The following is a 13,128-nucleotide window of genomic DNA, read 5'->3' as shown; positions in this document are numbered from 1 at the left end:
TTTGAACATGGTGTTTTTTTTTACCGAACATGGTGTTTTTATTGTAGTGGTTTTCCTCTTTAACTAAAATTCTTCTTTTATTTTTTTTAGGGTTCCAATAATTTGGATTTTTAATTCTGTTTTTATTTTAGTTTTTGTCACAAAAGTGTACCTGCTATTTTGTTTCTATTATTTTTAGTGTGTTGTATTTTTTTTTTGTTTTAGGGGCATTGTTGTCCAATTATTTTTAGTGAAGGTTGGGACACCAAAGTTGGCTTCTCACATTCTAGTAGTAAAGACAATTTGAAGAAATTATCGTTTTTATCCTTCACACGTAGGAATTTATATACATTGCATAAGCACAAGAACTCTACAAAGAAATTGCCGACATTAGATAGAATTAAACTTTATTTCTGAGCCAAACTAATGATTTCGACATGTAATTTCAGAAGAATTTAACCCGCCATATGCACGTTTGCCAAATACAATAATGTTGCTAATCAGCATATGCAGTACTGTAAACCCTTTTAATGGTGCATAAGTTGAGAATACTTAAGAGCACCTTGTTGCTAGTGCACCTAGGGGTCTTGAATTGGCTCAATGTCGATCCATTTCCTAAGAAATGTTCCAAAATTTTCTTGAACGTTCCCTTCTCCACAATTCGAAGCTCTAGAGGTCCGATCGAATTGTTTCGCCTCGAGACAACGTAACCATGATCCACAAAAGATGCATCCATTTCTCTGCAACATTCACCAAGGAGCCTCTCTTCAACTTCCCCTTTGATCTCCCAGTATATTATGTAGTGGCCTGGTTGGGTCAGCACATCAGCATGGCTTGTGAAGTCAATCAGTTCTGCTTTGGAGCTGCTCAACAGTTGAGACCCTCTCTCCACCACTATTTGAAGGTCCTTTTCAGTGTTTTTGTCTATGTTTACTGTCAAAATAAGCTTTCTTCTGCATATAAAGTTCAATTTTGGAGTCCCATTGTGGAAACCTGCCACTTCCACCACATCTCCTAGCCTGTACCTATAAAGTCCTGAAATATAGAGAGAGAAAAAATATAAACAAAAACAACTAACTGAATTCAGATTCAGATTCAAGTACATAGAAACGAGAACAACTAACTGAACTAACGCACATTTGTAAATTCTAGTACTTTTTATAGGTATAGACTATATAACCAAGAACAAGATTTGCTTTTATGTCCATCTACTTTTTTTAACTTCGGTACTAACTCAATTACGATCAATACATCATGCAGACCTACTAGGGTTCTAGAAAGTTTTTGACCATGATATTATGGTCTCAATTTTGTCCACGTATCCTCTAAGTTTAGAAAGTACCCAATTAGTTTCCCAAAAAAAAGAAAAAGAAAGAAAGTACCCAATTTTTCCAAATTGCAACTTGCGGGCAAGTGTCAAGGGAAAGGGATCAGATATTTCCAAGATTGCTGCTGATCTGCAAATAATCGACAGTTCACATCTGTGTGTTCCTCCATCAACGTTTGGAATGTTGTGGGATAGCATATAGCAATGATCGATGCTTAAACATGTCCAGTTCAAAGTTCTAAACTATTAAGGATGGTAAAAAAGATTCATCAACAAACCTAAAAAGCACTCACTTCGACTTAAGTTTTAGCATGCAAAATTTGACTATGGGGAATAATTTTCACACACCCATGCAAAAAATAAATAGGTGTGAGTAAGAAATAAAAAGGGTGTGTGCAATAGTGACTACTTACCAGTGATAGTAGTGAGGACAATCTCATACTCTTGTCCAACCTTGACTTGTGACAATGGGACTGGTTTATCTTCTATGAAATCATCCATGACCAAATTGTAATCTTGCTTCTGTCTATGAAGTGGTATGAACTCAAAGTAGGAAAAAGTTGGCACCACTGCAAATGTCACATCCTCTGGAGGCAAACAAGGATCCACATTCACCCCAATCCAACTCTCAGTTGATCCATATTCTGCACTTACTAGCGGCACTTCCGCTGCATATCGCAGGAGTTTTTTCACATACGGCTGCATTGATCCTGTCATTATAGAGTACACATACTTGGCATTAGGCCAAAGCTTTGGAATTAGACCAAACCAATCCAAAACCTCCAACTCCCTGCAACAAGCTTCTATTTTCGAAGCTAGAATTGGGTTTGGCGAGATGATACCCAAGACAGCTTTTCTCACTTTCGGGAGATTGATTCGTTTACTGAGAGTGCCATCTCTAATGTCAATGTACAACTCCTTCCAGAGCTCTTCGAAAGCTATAAAGGACTGCACTATGCTGTAGGCAAAGGCAGAGGTAATGAACTCTACTTGCTCAGAGAAGAAGAGGCCGAGGAGGAGGTGACAATAAGTCGATTGCTTGCTGTCACCACTCGAAATGACCTCTTCGGGGCTGCAAGTGAATGACTTGGTTTTTTCTTGTTTGATTTTGAATTCCGGGCTGGCATAGTAGTGAGTTGTGGCTGTTCCTGCTGTTAATCCTCCCTTGGTTTTGAATTGTCTACTGCTGTATATGAATTCAAGGATCCTTCCTCCTTCCCTCGTTGGATAAACCCTACGATCAAGATGAATAAAGTAAAATTAAAGAGCCACGGTTATATAAGTTTTAATGATAACTAACTAGTACTGTTGAAATATAGTTGTAAATATAAAGGTTTATAACTTCATATAAACATGAAAATCTGTAAAAGTAGGTAGCTAAATATATAATAGTCTAATGAATTGAGATAGTACTGGACTGAAATTTAAGAGAGAGTTTAAACCTTGATCTATAAGCTGCAGCCAGCCTAAAAATTTGAAGAGTGGTCTGTGAACTGTGGCGCGTAAATGGTACGTACTTCTGTCTTCCTTCAGTGGTTCCAGAACTAGAAAATAAATGTAACCAAAGAAGACCATTAGACCCTTCAACAAAGTGAGAACATATACAGGTAATGGTTTTATTCGTCAAATCTAATACAAAAAAAAAATGTTCCATTTTATTCGAGCGATATTCTAACTTGATACAAACTACGTGGATAAATATTTGAAGTATATATATTTATTTTAATATAGTAGGAAACTGGGAATAATTTGAAGCATATCTCAAGTTTTATGAATATAAGAAGCTAACCTTAAGGAGAGAGTAGTCATAGGTTGTTTTGTGAGAATGGGGCTTGAGTCCCCATTTGCAATTCTCTGAATGTAAGGTTCTAAATCTGCATGTGAAGCAAGAGGCACCAAGGAACTGTAGAGTGATTCCAACACACATGCATCTACCTCTTTGATTTCGATGTCCCCCAACCATTTCTTGAGATATTCCACTTCGAAGTTCATCTCAAGTATCTGCCGGAGCGTCTGCGTTTGAACCAAGCCGGCGTTCTCCGTCACGTCCTCAAACCACCTAACCATATCATCTTCTCCACACACAGATGGTTCCATTGGAGAGGTTTTGTGGCTGCAGGGTATTCAGAGGAGGAAATAATATTGCAGGTAAAAAAAAAGAACGATGTCGTTACAACTTCGATTTTTGGGGGGGGGGGGGGGGGGTGCACTTAATTAGTAGCCAGGGGACCAAGGGCAATCAGCAATATTGACAGCTTGGGCCACGGCACCATGCTCTAGCTGTTTTCCCTCCAATTAATAGAAGGATTTTATTACACTGGGGCAAAGAGATGGGAGGACACTGAATCAATTATCTCGCACCGAGGACATATTCTTGTGAGTGTCTCACTCATAATGAGTAAATCTAACATAATGATACTTATCGGTGAATGTATAGGTGATATCGAAGATTTTCTCAGATATGGCATGAGGCTAAAAGATGAACACCCGACCTACCTACCATGACAACATTGATCAAATCTATAAGGGAAAAGGATCGTCGCTGGATCTTTTTCCTGAGGATCCTAAGGGTCTTGTGATCGTGACCGTTCATCGTACATCATGCAATCAGTTTTTGTTAGGTACTATTTATATTTAATTTTAAATTTTAAATTTTGAAATAATTTCTGACTCTACGATGAACGGTCACGATCACGGGGTCCCTAGGATCCCCAGGAAAAGAATCCGACGAGGATCATTTTCCAATAAGTTCCTCAAATCTACTATAATCAAGTGGATTTGGATCCTCTCCTGAGCCCAAGGAGAGGATCCTCTTGATCAAGACACGTGGACCGTTGGATTTTTATCCAACGGCTACAAACAAGGAGGTCCCTTTAAAGTTATAATAATTATAGATGTTGGATAAAAATCCGACTGCCTACGTGTCTTGGTGAGATGGATCCTCTTCTTAGGTTCAGGAGAGGATCCAAATCCTAATCAAGTAGTTTAATGTCACTCAACAAGTATATATTATCAAATCTAAGGTTAGAGTTCCCTTCTAGACAAGCTAGTAGCCAACCCACATCTACTAGGCTAGAAGACTAAGACAAAACAATTTAACATCATGAACGGAAAGATAATCATGCATTTTTTTCCAGTTATTTCTTCTCTTAATTTTTCGTTGATTTATTCAATTCGATCCTAAAACTAAGGTGTAAAAATCACTTTCCAACAAAAAGAGAAAAAGAAAAGGCATTTGGTTGGAGTAAGTATTGTTTGATATCACAATTCGAACCACTTTCCATAGAGCAAAAGGCTTTGTCCATCCAAAAACTAGAAAATAAAATTAAAAAAATGGCATCCAAGTTTTGTTTGTCTTTATATTCCGCGATTGTCCTTTCATTTGTTCATCCAAAAACTAGAAAATAAAATAAAAAAAAAATGATAGAGGGGAAATAACAAATTGGAAATACGAAAATCACTTCCTGCAGTGGTGCAGATTATGGTGAAGTGTCCCACATTCCTTGGTAGATAATCCATAAATGGTCCCCTGCCTTCAAGATTCTAAAAAAACGTTAGGCACTAATCGAGCGGCGAATAGGAGCTTAGCGCTTTGGTAGCTAGACAGACGTCTAGGTGGTCTAGATGGATTTTTGTAAATTTATTATATATCTTATAAATAAATGTCTAATTACACTTAAAAAAAACTACACTTGTGACATCCCACATCGTCCAGGGGAGTGATCCTTATATGTATATTCCCATCTCTACCTAGCACGAGGCTTTTTGGGAGCTCATTGGCTTCGGGTTCCGTAGGAACTCCGAAGTTAAGCGAGTAGGGGGCTAGAGCAATCCCATGATGGGTGACCCACTGGGAAGTTGCTCGTGAGTTCCCAAAAACAAAACCGTGAGGGCGTGGTCGGGGCCCAAAGCGGACAATATCGTGTTACGGTGGTGGAGCGGGCCCAGGAAATGGTGCAGCCAGGGCCGGGATGTGACAACACTTGTGTGGATAATTAAAAAAATAAAAAAAAGCAAAAATAGAAGTAGAAGAATACACAAAGTACATCTATCCAACAAGTTCAATATTTAAAAAACAGTGAGCATATAATCATAATGAGGAATATTCTTAGATAATAGACTGAATTCCTATTGTTCTTGATCATTGCATTAGATTGGACATAGACTAAATTATTTAACCTTATTGTATCTAGTTTATTTCTTTTCTTTGTATATATCCCCTCAAAAGTGCTCCAATTCATTTCACAATTGGATGAACTTGTAGTCAATCCATCATTTGCAAATTAGGTACACCATTTCCATAATTATACCACCATGAAACTAAAAAAGAAAAAAACACACAATTAATAAAAAAACAAAAAGAAAAAATAAAACCGCCTAGGACCGCCTTGCTCTAGACCGATTTTTCAAAACGATTTGTCCTAAATCCCAACAAACCTTCATTGTCTAAGCGCCTAGATGCTGTCTAAACCGATTTTTAGAACACTAACTGCCTCCTAAATGTGTTTATGCTTAGGGCGGTTTATATGTTCGTCAACATGCCCAATTTTTGTAGCTTCATTTTCTCCATGTCACATCATTAGTTTTGGTTACGTGCACAATTAAAAGTTGGTCCAAATGATAATGTCTAGAAGATATAGGAAACTACAATTATTATTGAAAATTTTAGTTGTGATGAATTTAGTCAAGCATCTGAGTGTCAGTTTAGAAGCCACACAATCAGAAACCACGATCCTTTTTCTGATCATGTGAGGATTTTCAATTTTGTGCTCTGATTTCATGAGATTCGAATCAGGTCATCTTCAAGATAATTCTCACAAATTATAAATTTCTCTGTCTATTGCTCTCACCCAACTCTGCACCCGATTCCACTTGATATGGAATCAATGATTAATTAAAAAGATGCTAACGAACTTTGAGCATTTGATAAAATCGCTTGGTGTAATACTCAGCCTAAAGTTTCTTTGTGATGTTCTTCAAAAAAAAAAAAAAAAAGTTTCTTTGTGATTTAACATGTTATGTTTACCTTTTTGCCTTTCACTTTATCTCTTCGTTCATGATTAGGCTCAAAGTACAATGCTATAATCTGCTTCCCCCCACCTTATTACGGTTCTTACCATGTTATAATTACATGATGTGGGTCTGCTCTTTTATTTTCATACTTTTTTTATATCCTCTTGTGATGTGTGGTCATGGTTAAGTCACGTTAATATTTTATATTTTTATTACTTTTTGTTTTATTATTTCTATAAAATTAATATAAAATATTGACGTGACTTAACCGTTACCACACAAACATGAAGATATGGGAAAAGTATAGAAATGAGAGGGCAAACAATCCACCTCCATAATTACAAATCCTAAGTGACAGTGATGTAGAGCCTAGAATTATGAGCTTGTAATTAAGTAAAGAATTAAAGTGATTTGTTCTATATGAAGCGAGGTTGAGTCTAGTCCTACACGCCCACAGGACCACCCTATCGATCATAACGGATAACAAATGATACGACAAGTCCCCACCAACCCACCAAAAACAAAAACCTTCCCGAAATATCCAAAAGAAAAATATATGTCCTTATCCGAGGTTGGAACAACCTTGATCGGAACAGATTATTGTATGTGCATGTTATATGTCCTCTCATACTCATTGTATGCATGTGGATCAACAATTAGATACACAAAATAAATGTGATTGTTGTATGCCTGATATTTTCTTATCCGAGGAATGAACAACCTTTGATCGGGAAAAATTATTGTATTTGCCTGTTATCTGTCCTCTCATACTCATAGTATATGTGTGTGGATCAACAATTAGATACACAAAATAAATGTGATTGTTGTATGGCTGATATTTTCTTATCCGCGGTATGAACAACCTTTGATCAGAACGAAAATATGAAGAATCAGAACGAAAAGCTGAAGCATATAAGTTCACCTTATTACAGATGACATTAATCAACAGAAAATGGACTGCAAGTTCAGCTCCATTGTACGTTGTATGCGAATCCCTCTGCATTATAAAACCCCAAAGTTCTAACACTGCAAAGTTCAGCGAGCGGTTTATACTTCACATTCGATGCAAGAAAAGAGCAGAAATACCAAAGCTGAAAAAGGATTCAAGCCAGATGACCAAAATTATAAGAAAATCAAGACAAAATGCGACATTCAAACAGCAAAGGGTACGTGCACAAAGTAGAGGTTTAGAAAGAGAAGCATCTTTGCAAATTAATGATGAAAGTAATGGCTGACACGAGTAGGGCATACCAGATTTTGGCCTATCCCAGTACCGAAGCATCAGTCTAGATCCTTCATATGATAGCCATTCAAAGGGGAACACAGATTGATAACCCTATTCCTCGGGGTAGGGGCCTTCACCTCACAGTGGTCACACCCGCAGGACCAATAAGTCTCATAACTTCAGTACAGCTGCAACTTGCAGTACAAACTAGCCTTCTCTTTCACTATTTCAAAATCGATGGTGACTTTGTTCTTAACCATTGTTCATACATTCTTTGAGTTTTCCGTTATCCATTGTTCGTTTATACTTTATACAACAAGTAAAAATGATTACTACCCTTAAGACTACTACACTAACTCGAATGGGAACCTTCATATTTGTGCATTTATGTAAGCTTGAAGATTATTAGCACTAGCAGTAAAAGCGATTAACCATAAAACACCCTGAAAATGAAATGACATGGAGGCGGAATGAGCACCACGACAAGAAATTAATCTGGAAATATAATTCTTAGAATAGGTAAAACTTAGGAACCAATGTATTGAATATTACTCAGTTGAGTTGCTTGTTTCTAGAGTATATACTATCCCCGTCTGGTTGAACCTTCGCTCTGCAATTTTATTATTTAGAAATCTTGAAGAGCCAGAGTTTCTAACATGTCTTGATGGGGATCACCTACAGTTCCGTTTTTCCTTTCTGGGGTGGGTGGTAGACCCCGTGAGGAAGATGAGCACAGCTTGTTTCGTTATTCGCTCTTTCAAAACATATGCAGGTTAATCAGAGGGTATGATTTTGACCTCTCATTCCTCCATAATAAAGCTACCTGAGGATCGACAGTTTTTATCAACTAACTTTTTGGTTTAATGGTACTTCTCTTCCAACTGGGAAAGTGGTTTTAAGAATCCAGATTGTTTATATTTCAATTAATCATTTATAGATCATCATTGTAAAAAAAAAATTAAAAATAAAAAAAAAAGAAAAAAAAAAAAGACGTTTATTTGCAGTGAAAAAAATGGACGAATACGGTTATGCGAAGAAATACTAAAATGACTATCATTTGATCCAACAGTTACAGGGTTTTCGGAATTGGGAGATTTTTTGTCAACATGATTTTGAAGAAAAACCTAAAAATAGACGATTATATCGTTAATATAAATTACAAAGTGAACTCTATAAAATAAATACAAAAACATGTCTCCCGATCCTACCCTTTATCCATCCAATGGATGTGAGTAACATTTGATGTTCAAGATGTCAAAATTAGCTACTTTTGTGCCCTGATTTTCTTTTTGCAGGTCCACTTTGTGTTTTGCATTTATACTGCAATTGCTCCTACTAATGATGTGCAGTTTACAAGGCTCACTAATGGCTGCAGTTACATTCGTTATTTCGTTTAGTGAGAGAGGAGGCAGAAATACAAAATGAATAAGATATGCATCGTTCAAAATCATACTTGTCAGCCTAGCATTGCCTTAGCGGATAAGAATTTCAATACAATCGTAAAAACTTGACATGTTAGACTGCTCTGTGGTTTGATCTGGAAGTCTCTTCCTTTGAGTTGGTGACCCGATGAAGACTCAGACTTGGTTTCTTCATTTCAGATACTTAACTTCATTGGATTTGGGTTGTACGCATGCGAAACGCTTCTCAGTATCTGGGTTATTCAGGTTCGACGATTAACAAACTTGCATTCTTCTCTTGCCCTTAACTCTGCGTTTCTTCCCCCTCTTAGGAGAAAGGAGAAACTTATTCTTTGTGTGTTGTATTTGCAGCGAGTATACATGTATTTCCGAAGCAGAGGAAACATGTACACAATCTTTAGTCGAAGAGAATTTGCCCTACAACCAAAGGTATACTAACACCAACCTAAGGGTATGATTTTAAACGTTTGCTTTCCTCCAGACTAAAGCTACCTAAGGATTGACGATTTTTACCAACTTGCCCTTGTACTGGTGGTACTTCTCTTCCAAATGTTGAAGGCGGTCCCAAGTCCAATTCCTGCCTCCCTCTTGACCAAAATCCGTTCTTTCTATCAATTCCACAATATTCTACTTGAAAAACGTTTTTTAGAAATACGATATTTTAGAAATACGAATAAAATGCGTTTTTTAGAAATACGATATTTTATGTCCACCTTGCTTTTTTTTCAAGTGAGAGTTCATGTACGATTACTTGCTCAGTTGCTCTTGAAATGAAACATAGGAAAAAATTGCTCTTGAAATGAAACATAGGAAAAAATTGCTCTTGAAATGAAACATAGGATAAAAAGCCACACACCTGGGTAACTGACACAGAGATCACCAATGCATCCAATATATGCCATGTAGCCCAAGGGAACCGATCAGATTCTTCTGCTGTGTCATCCACTTGGGCCAAAAGACGTTAGGAAAAAACTCTTTCAAGGGTCTGAAACATTTTATGTCAAAGTTTCTTCAATAAATTGGATGATGCATTATACAAGGATTGCAGAATGAACACCAATTCTACATCTTTTGATGGTAAGCGATATATGATGGCATCTTTGAATTAGCTAAACAAAGTTTCTTAAAACTATAGATTTGCTAAGACTTAACTGTCAAAGAGAGTTCGGAACTTCACTCGCCTTTTGACGCTACCCTTTCGGTCATACCCAATACCGATCTTACTATGCATCAACTTCATAGCTAAATCTGCATTGCCTGCTTTCCTCAAGGCATTGATTAGAACCGTTCGGATTCGTCCTGGTATTTCCCTACCTCTGTCCACAATTCCGTCGGCCAATTTGCAGGCTTCCTTGTAACGGCAAGCTTTGCACAGCACATTGATCATATCTTCAAAAGCTGTCTCAGGAATCACACCCATTGGCGCTAGCTCATCCAAAATCTTGCAGGCTCGGGCTACCTTGCCTGAGAGACAAAGCCCAATAGAGAGGGCCCTGAAGGAAGCAACATTCGGTGTGATGCCCTTATCGATCATCATGTCCCAGAGCTTCAATGCCTCTTCATTTCTGTGCTCCTTAAAAAGTCCGCTGATAAGTATTGTGTATGTATAAACCGTCTGATCACAACCTTCCTCTTCCATTTTCTTAAAGAGTGCTAATGCTTCATCAGCTTTTCCACATTTAGCCAGGGCATCGATAAGGGCATTATAGCAGTATGAATCCTGTGGACATCCCTTCACTACCATCTTTTCAAAGAGCCTTTCAGCCTCATCAAGCCTCCCTGCTTTTCCAAGACCATCGATTAGACTAGAATAAAACATAGCGCTAACTGCCATCCCCCTGCCTTCACAAAAAGCAAAGTACTCCATTGCCTCCTCCACTCTCCCACTCTTACATAATCCATTGACGATAACCCCGTAAGTGACCTCATCTGGTTCAAGCCCGTCATTTTTCATCCTCTCGAAAAGCTTCATTGCCTCCTCAATGCTCCCACATTTCACATATGAATCGATCAATGCTGTATAGTTTGCCACATTGGCTTTACATCCCTTCCGAATCATATCTTCAAATACAGCATATCCTTCCATACATTTCCCACCTTTGCAAAGCCCGTTGATCACTAAACTATACGCATGAGGTGGAATTTCAAGTCCTTTCTCTTCCATTTCTTGGTAAAGACCCAAACACGAATCAACATCTCCTTCTGAATAACACCCCTGTATTAAAGTCATGTAAGTAATTTTATCAGGTTCCACATTCCTCCCCTCCATAGCTCTGAACTTCTCCATTGCTTTCTGGGTTTTCCCTCCCTTACAATACCCTTTAATCATTGTATTATAAGTCACAATGTCCGGTGCAATTTTCCCGCCTTCCATAACCTCAAAAACCCGCTCAGCGGATTCAATAAACATCGAATTCACCAAACCATTCAGTAAAAAGTTATAAGTGTACAAACTAGGCTCAATCCCATTCTCCTTCATTCGACGCCAAACCCACAACAGCTCATCAACCATTCCAAGACATCCAAAGCTTTTAATCAAAGAATTTGCCGCCGATGAAGTCATCAAAATGTTCATTTCTTTAAGCTTAACAAGTACACATCGAATACGGTCCAAATCACGACACACAGATAAAAGTTCAATCAAAGATACATAGCAGTCAAGCTTATGATGATACTTCTTCTGGCTACCAGCCCAAGCAAAGAACCGCAAGGCGGTTTTGGGCTTCCCACGAAGCTCAGAAGATTTTAACACATACGAAACAAAATTAGGAGACAATTTGATCAAGAATGTGCGACAGTAGGAGTCTAAATTGGCCTCCATTGTAGGAGACCCATCTAAAAGATTCACAATTTGAGCGACCCACGGAGATGGGTCAAAATTTTGTGTGTTCGATACTACATCAGAGACGTCATTGAAAGGTTCTACCCATTCGGGAGGAGGGAGAGAGTCGGTGAAAACCCACCTGGAATTTGAGCCGAAACTTGACGTACAGTGAGAATTTGAAGCTTTCGACGAAGACCCTCCATGGATGTACGGACGGGGAGGTCTTGGAGGAAGAATACGGGCTGATGAGAGTGATAGGGGAGCTCTCAGTAGGTTTCTTCTCATCAGGGTTTTGGGTGTTCTGTTCGCCTGTGTGCTCAGTCAGTCAAGCTGAAAGCCTGAAACGGTGAAATGGTTTATGAAGATTTTGTTTTTGTTTTGGGTCGTATTTTTAATTGGGCTTTTTGGTTAATTTTTTATTTTCAAACTTCTACTATTCATAAAGCCCAATTGGCAACATTGCTGGGTTTTGCTTCTAACATTCCAAATGGATCCTCAAGAACAAAACTAATTCAACAAAAAAAAAAAAAAAAAAAAAAAAAAGATTATCAAGTAAAAGTTGTCTACATCTCAATCAAGACTATAATTTGCTAAACTATTTGCCACAAAACTTTTGTCTCTATAAACATGCTGAAGATCGCATTGCCAAGATCTTTAAAGTAACGGTTGGTTTGATATATTTGGGGTGGAATTAAATCCTCATTGGTTTTGGGAGTGAAATTTATAATTCTATGATTGTCTAGGAAAGAATATACACAACAAGTCCTAATTCTGGTAGGAAAAGATATCCTTTGTTAATCTCATCATATCCTCCTCTATATAAATGCCAACTTTCAATCCCACATCACATTCTTCCTGCCGCTCATTAGACGATCTATCGATACTATTCTCTCTCTATCTCTATTGTGTAGTTTAGTTCCCTTTATAGTTCATCATACCGTTGCGTATGAGGTCGAGAATTTAATCTTTAATTGTTTGATTACGCAGGTACTAGGACTACTGAGAGATGTCGAGGAACAAGAGAATAATGCACTGGACTACGGAGAAGCTGCAGGCCAAGAGAATGATGTAATCCACTGCCAAGATGCCGAGGAGAACAAAGAGAATGATCAGTCAATGCACTGCTACGGAGATGCCTAGTACCAAGAGGATGAGGCAGTACAAGAGCACAACGCAGTTGATGGACCTCCCCTGCGACGTCCTCCTCTCGAGACGCCCCACAAAATTACTCGTTTCTTGCCGTCGTGTTGTAAGACCTTGTGTAGCCTAGTCGTCTGCCCGTGTCTTGCTAACATGTATTCACAATATATTGTTACTACCGATGAAAAACTTGAGCCGC

The 13,128-nt window shown here is 38.1% G+C and overlaps 2 protein-coding genes across 2 annotated transcripts; both read right to left on the bottom strand.

Moving 5' to 3' along the window:
• Nucleotides 1-281: 281 nt before the first annotated feature.
• LOC137749193 (indole-3-acetic acid-amido synthetase GH3.10-like) lies at nucleotides 282-3,528 on the bottom strand. The gene is made up of 4 exons (XM_068489309.2): nucleotides 3,096-3,528; nucleotides 2,749-2,850; nucleotides 1,720-2,540; nucleotides 282-1,014 (listed from the first exon to the last, which is right to left on the bottom strand). Exons 1-4 carry the CDS (start codon nucleotides 3,401-3,403, stop codon nucleotides 476-478), a joined length of 1,770 nt encoding a protein of 589 aa, XP_068345410.1. The 5' UTR covers nucleotides 3,404-3,528; the 3' UTR covers nucleotides 282-475.
• Nucleotides 3,529-9,958: 6,430 nt separating this feature from the next.
• On the bottom strand, nucleotides 9,959-12,131 carry LOC137708641 (uncharacterized). Its single transcript, XM_068447761.2, has one exon. It carries the CDS (start codon nucleotides 12,072-12,074, stop codon nucleotides 10,113-10,115), a length of 1,962 nt encoding a protein of 653 aa, XP_068303862.2. The 5' UTR covers nucleotides 12,075-12,131; the 3' UTR covers nucleotides 9,959-10,112.
• Between the last annotated feature and the right edge of the window lie 997 nt (nucleotides 12,132-13,128).

This window comes from Pyrus communis, chromosome 17, assembly GCF_041283825.1.
Source record: "Pyrus communis isolate YQ-2024b chromosome 17, ASM4128382v1, whole genome shotgun sequence".
NCBI lineage: Eukaryota > Viridiplantae > Streptophyta > Magnoliopsida > Rosales > Rosaceae > Pyrus > Pyrus communis.
This window is presented reverse-complemented; position numbering and strand designations above follow the sequence as displayed.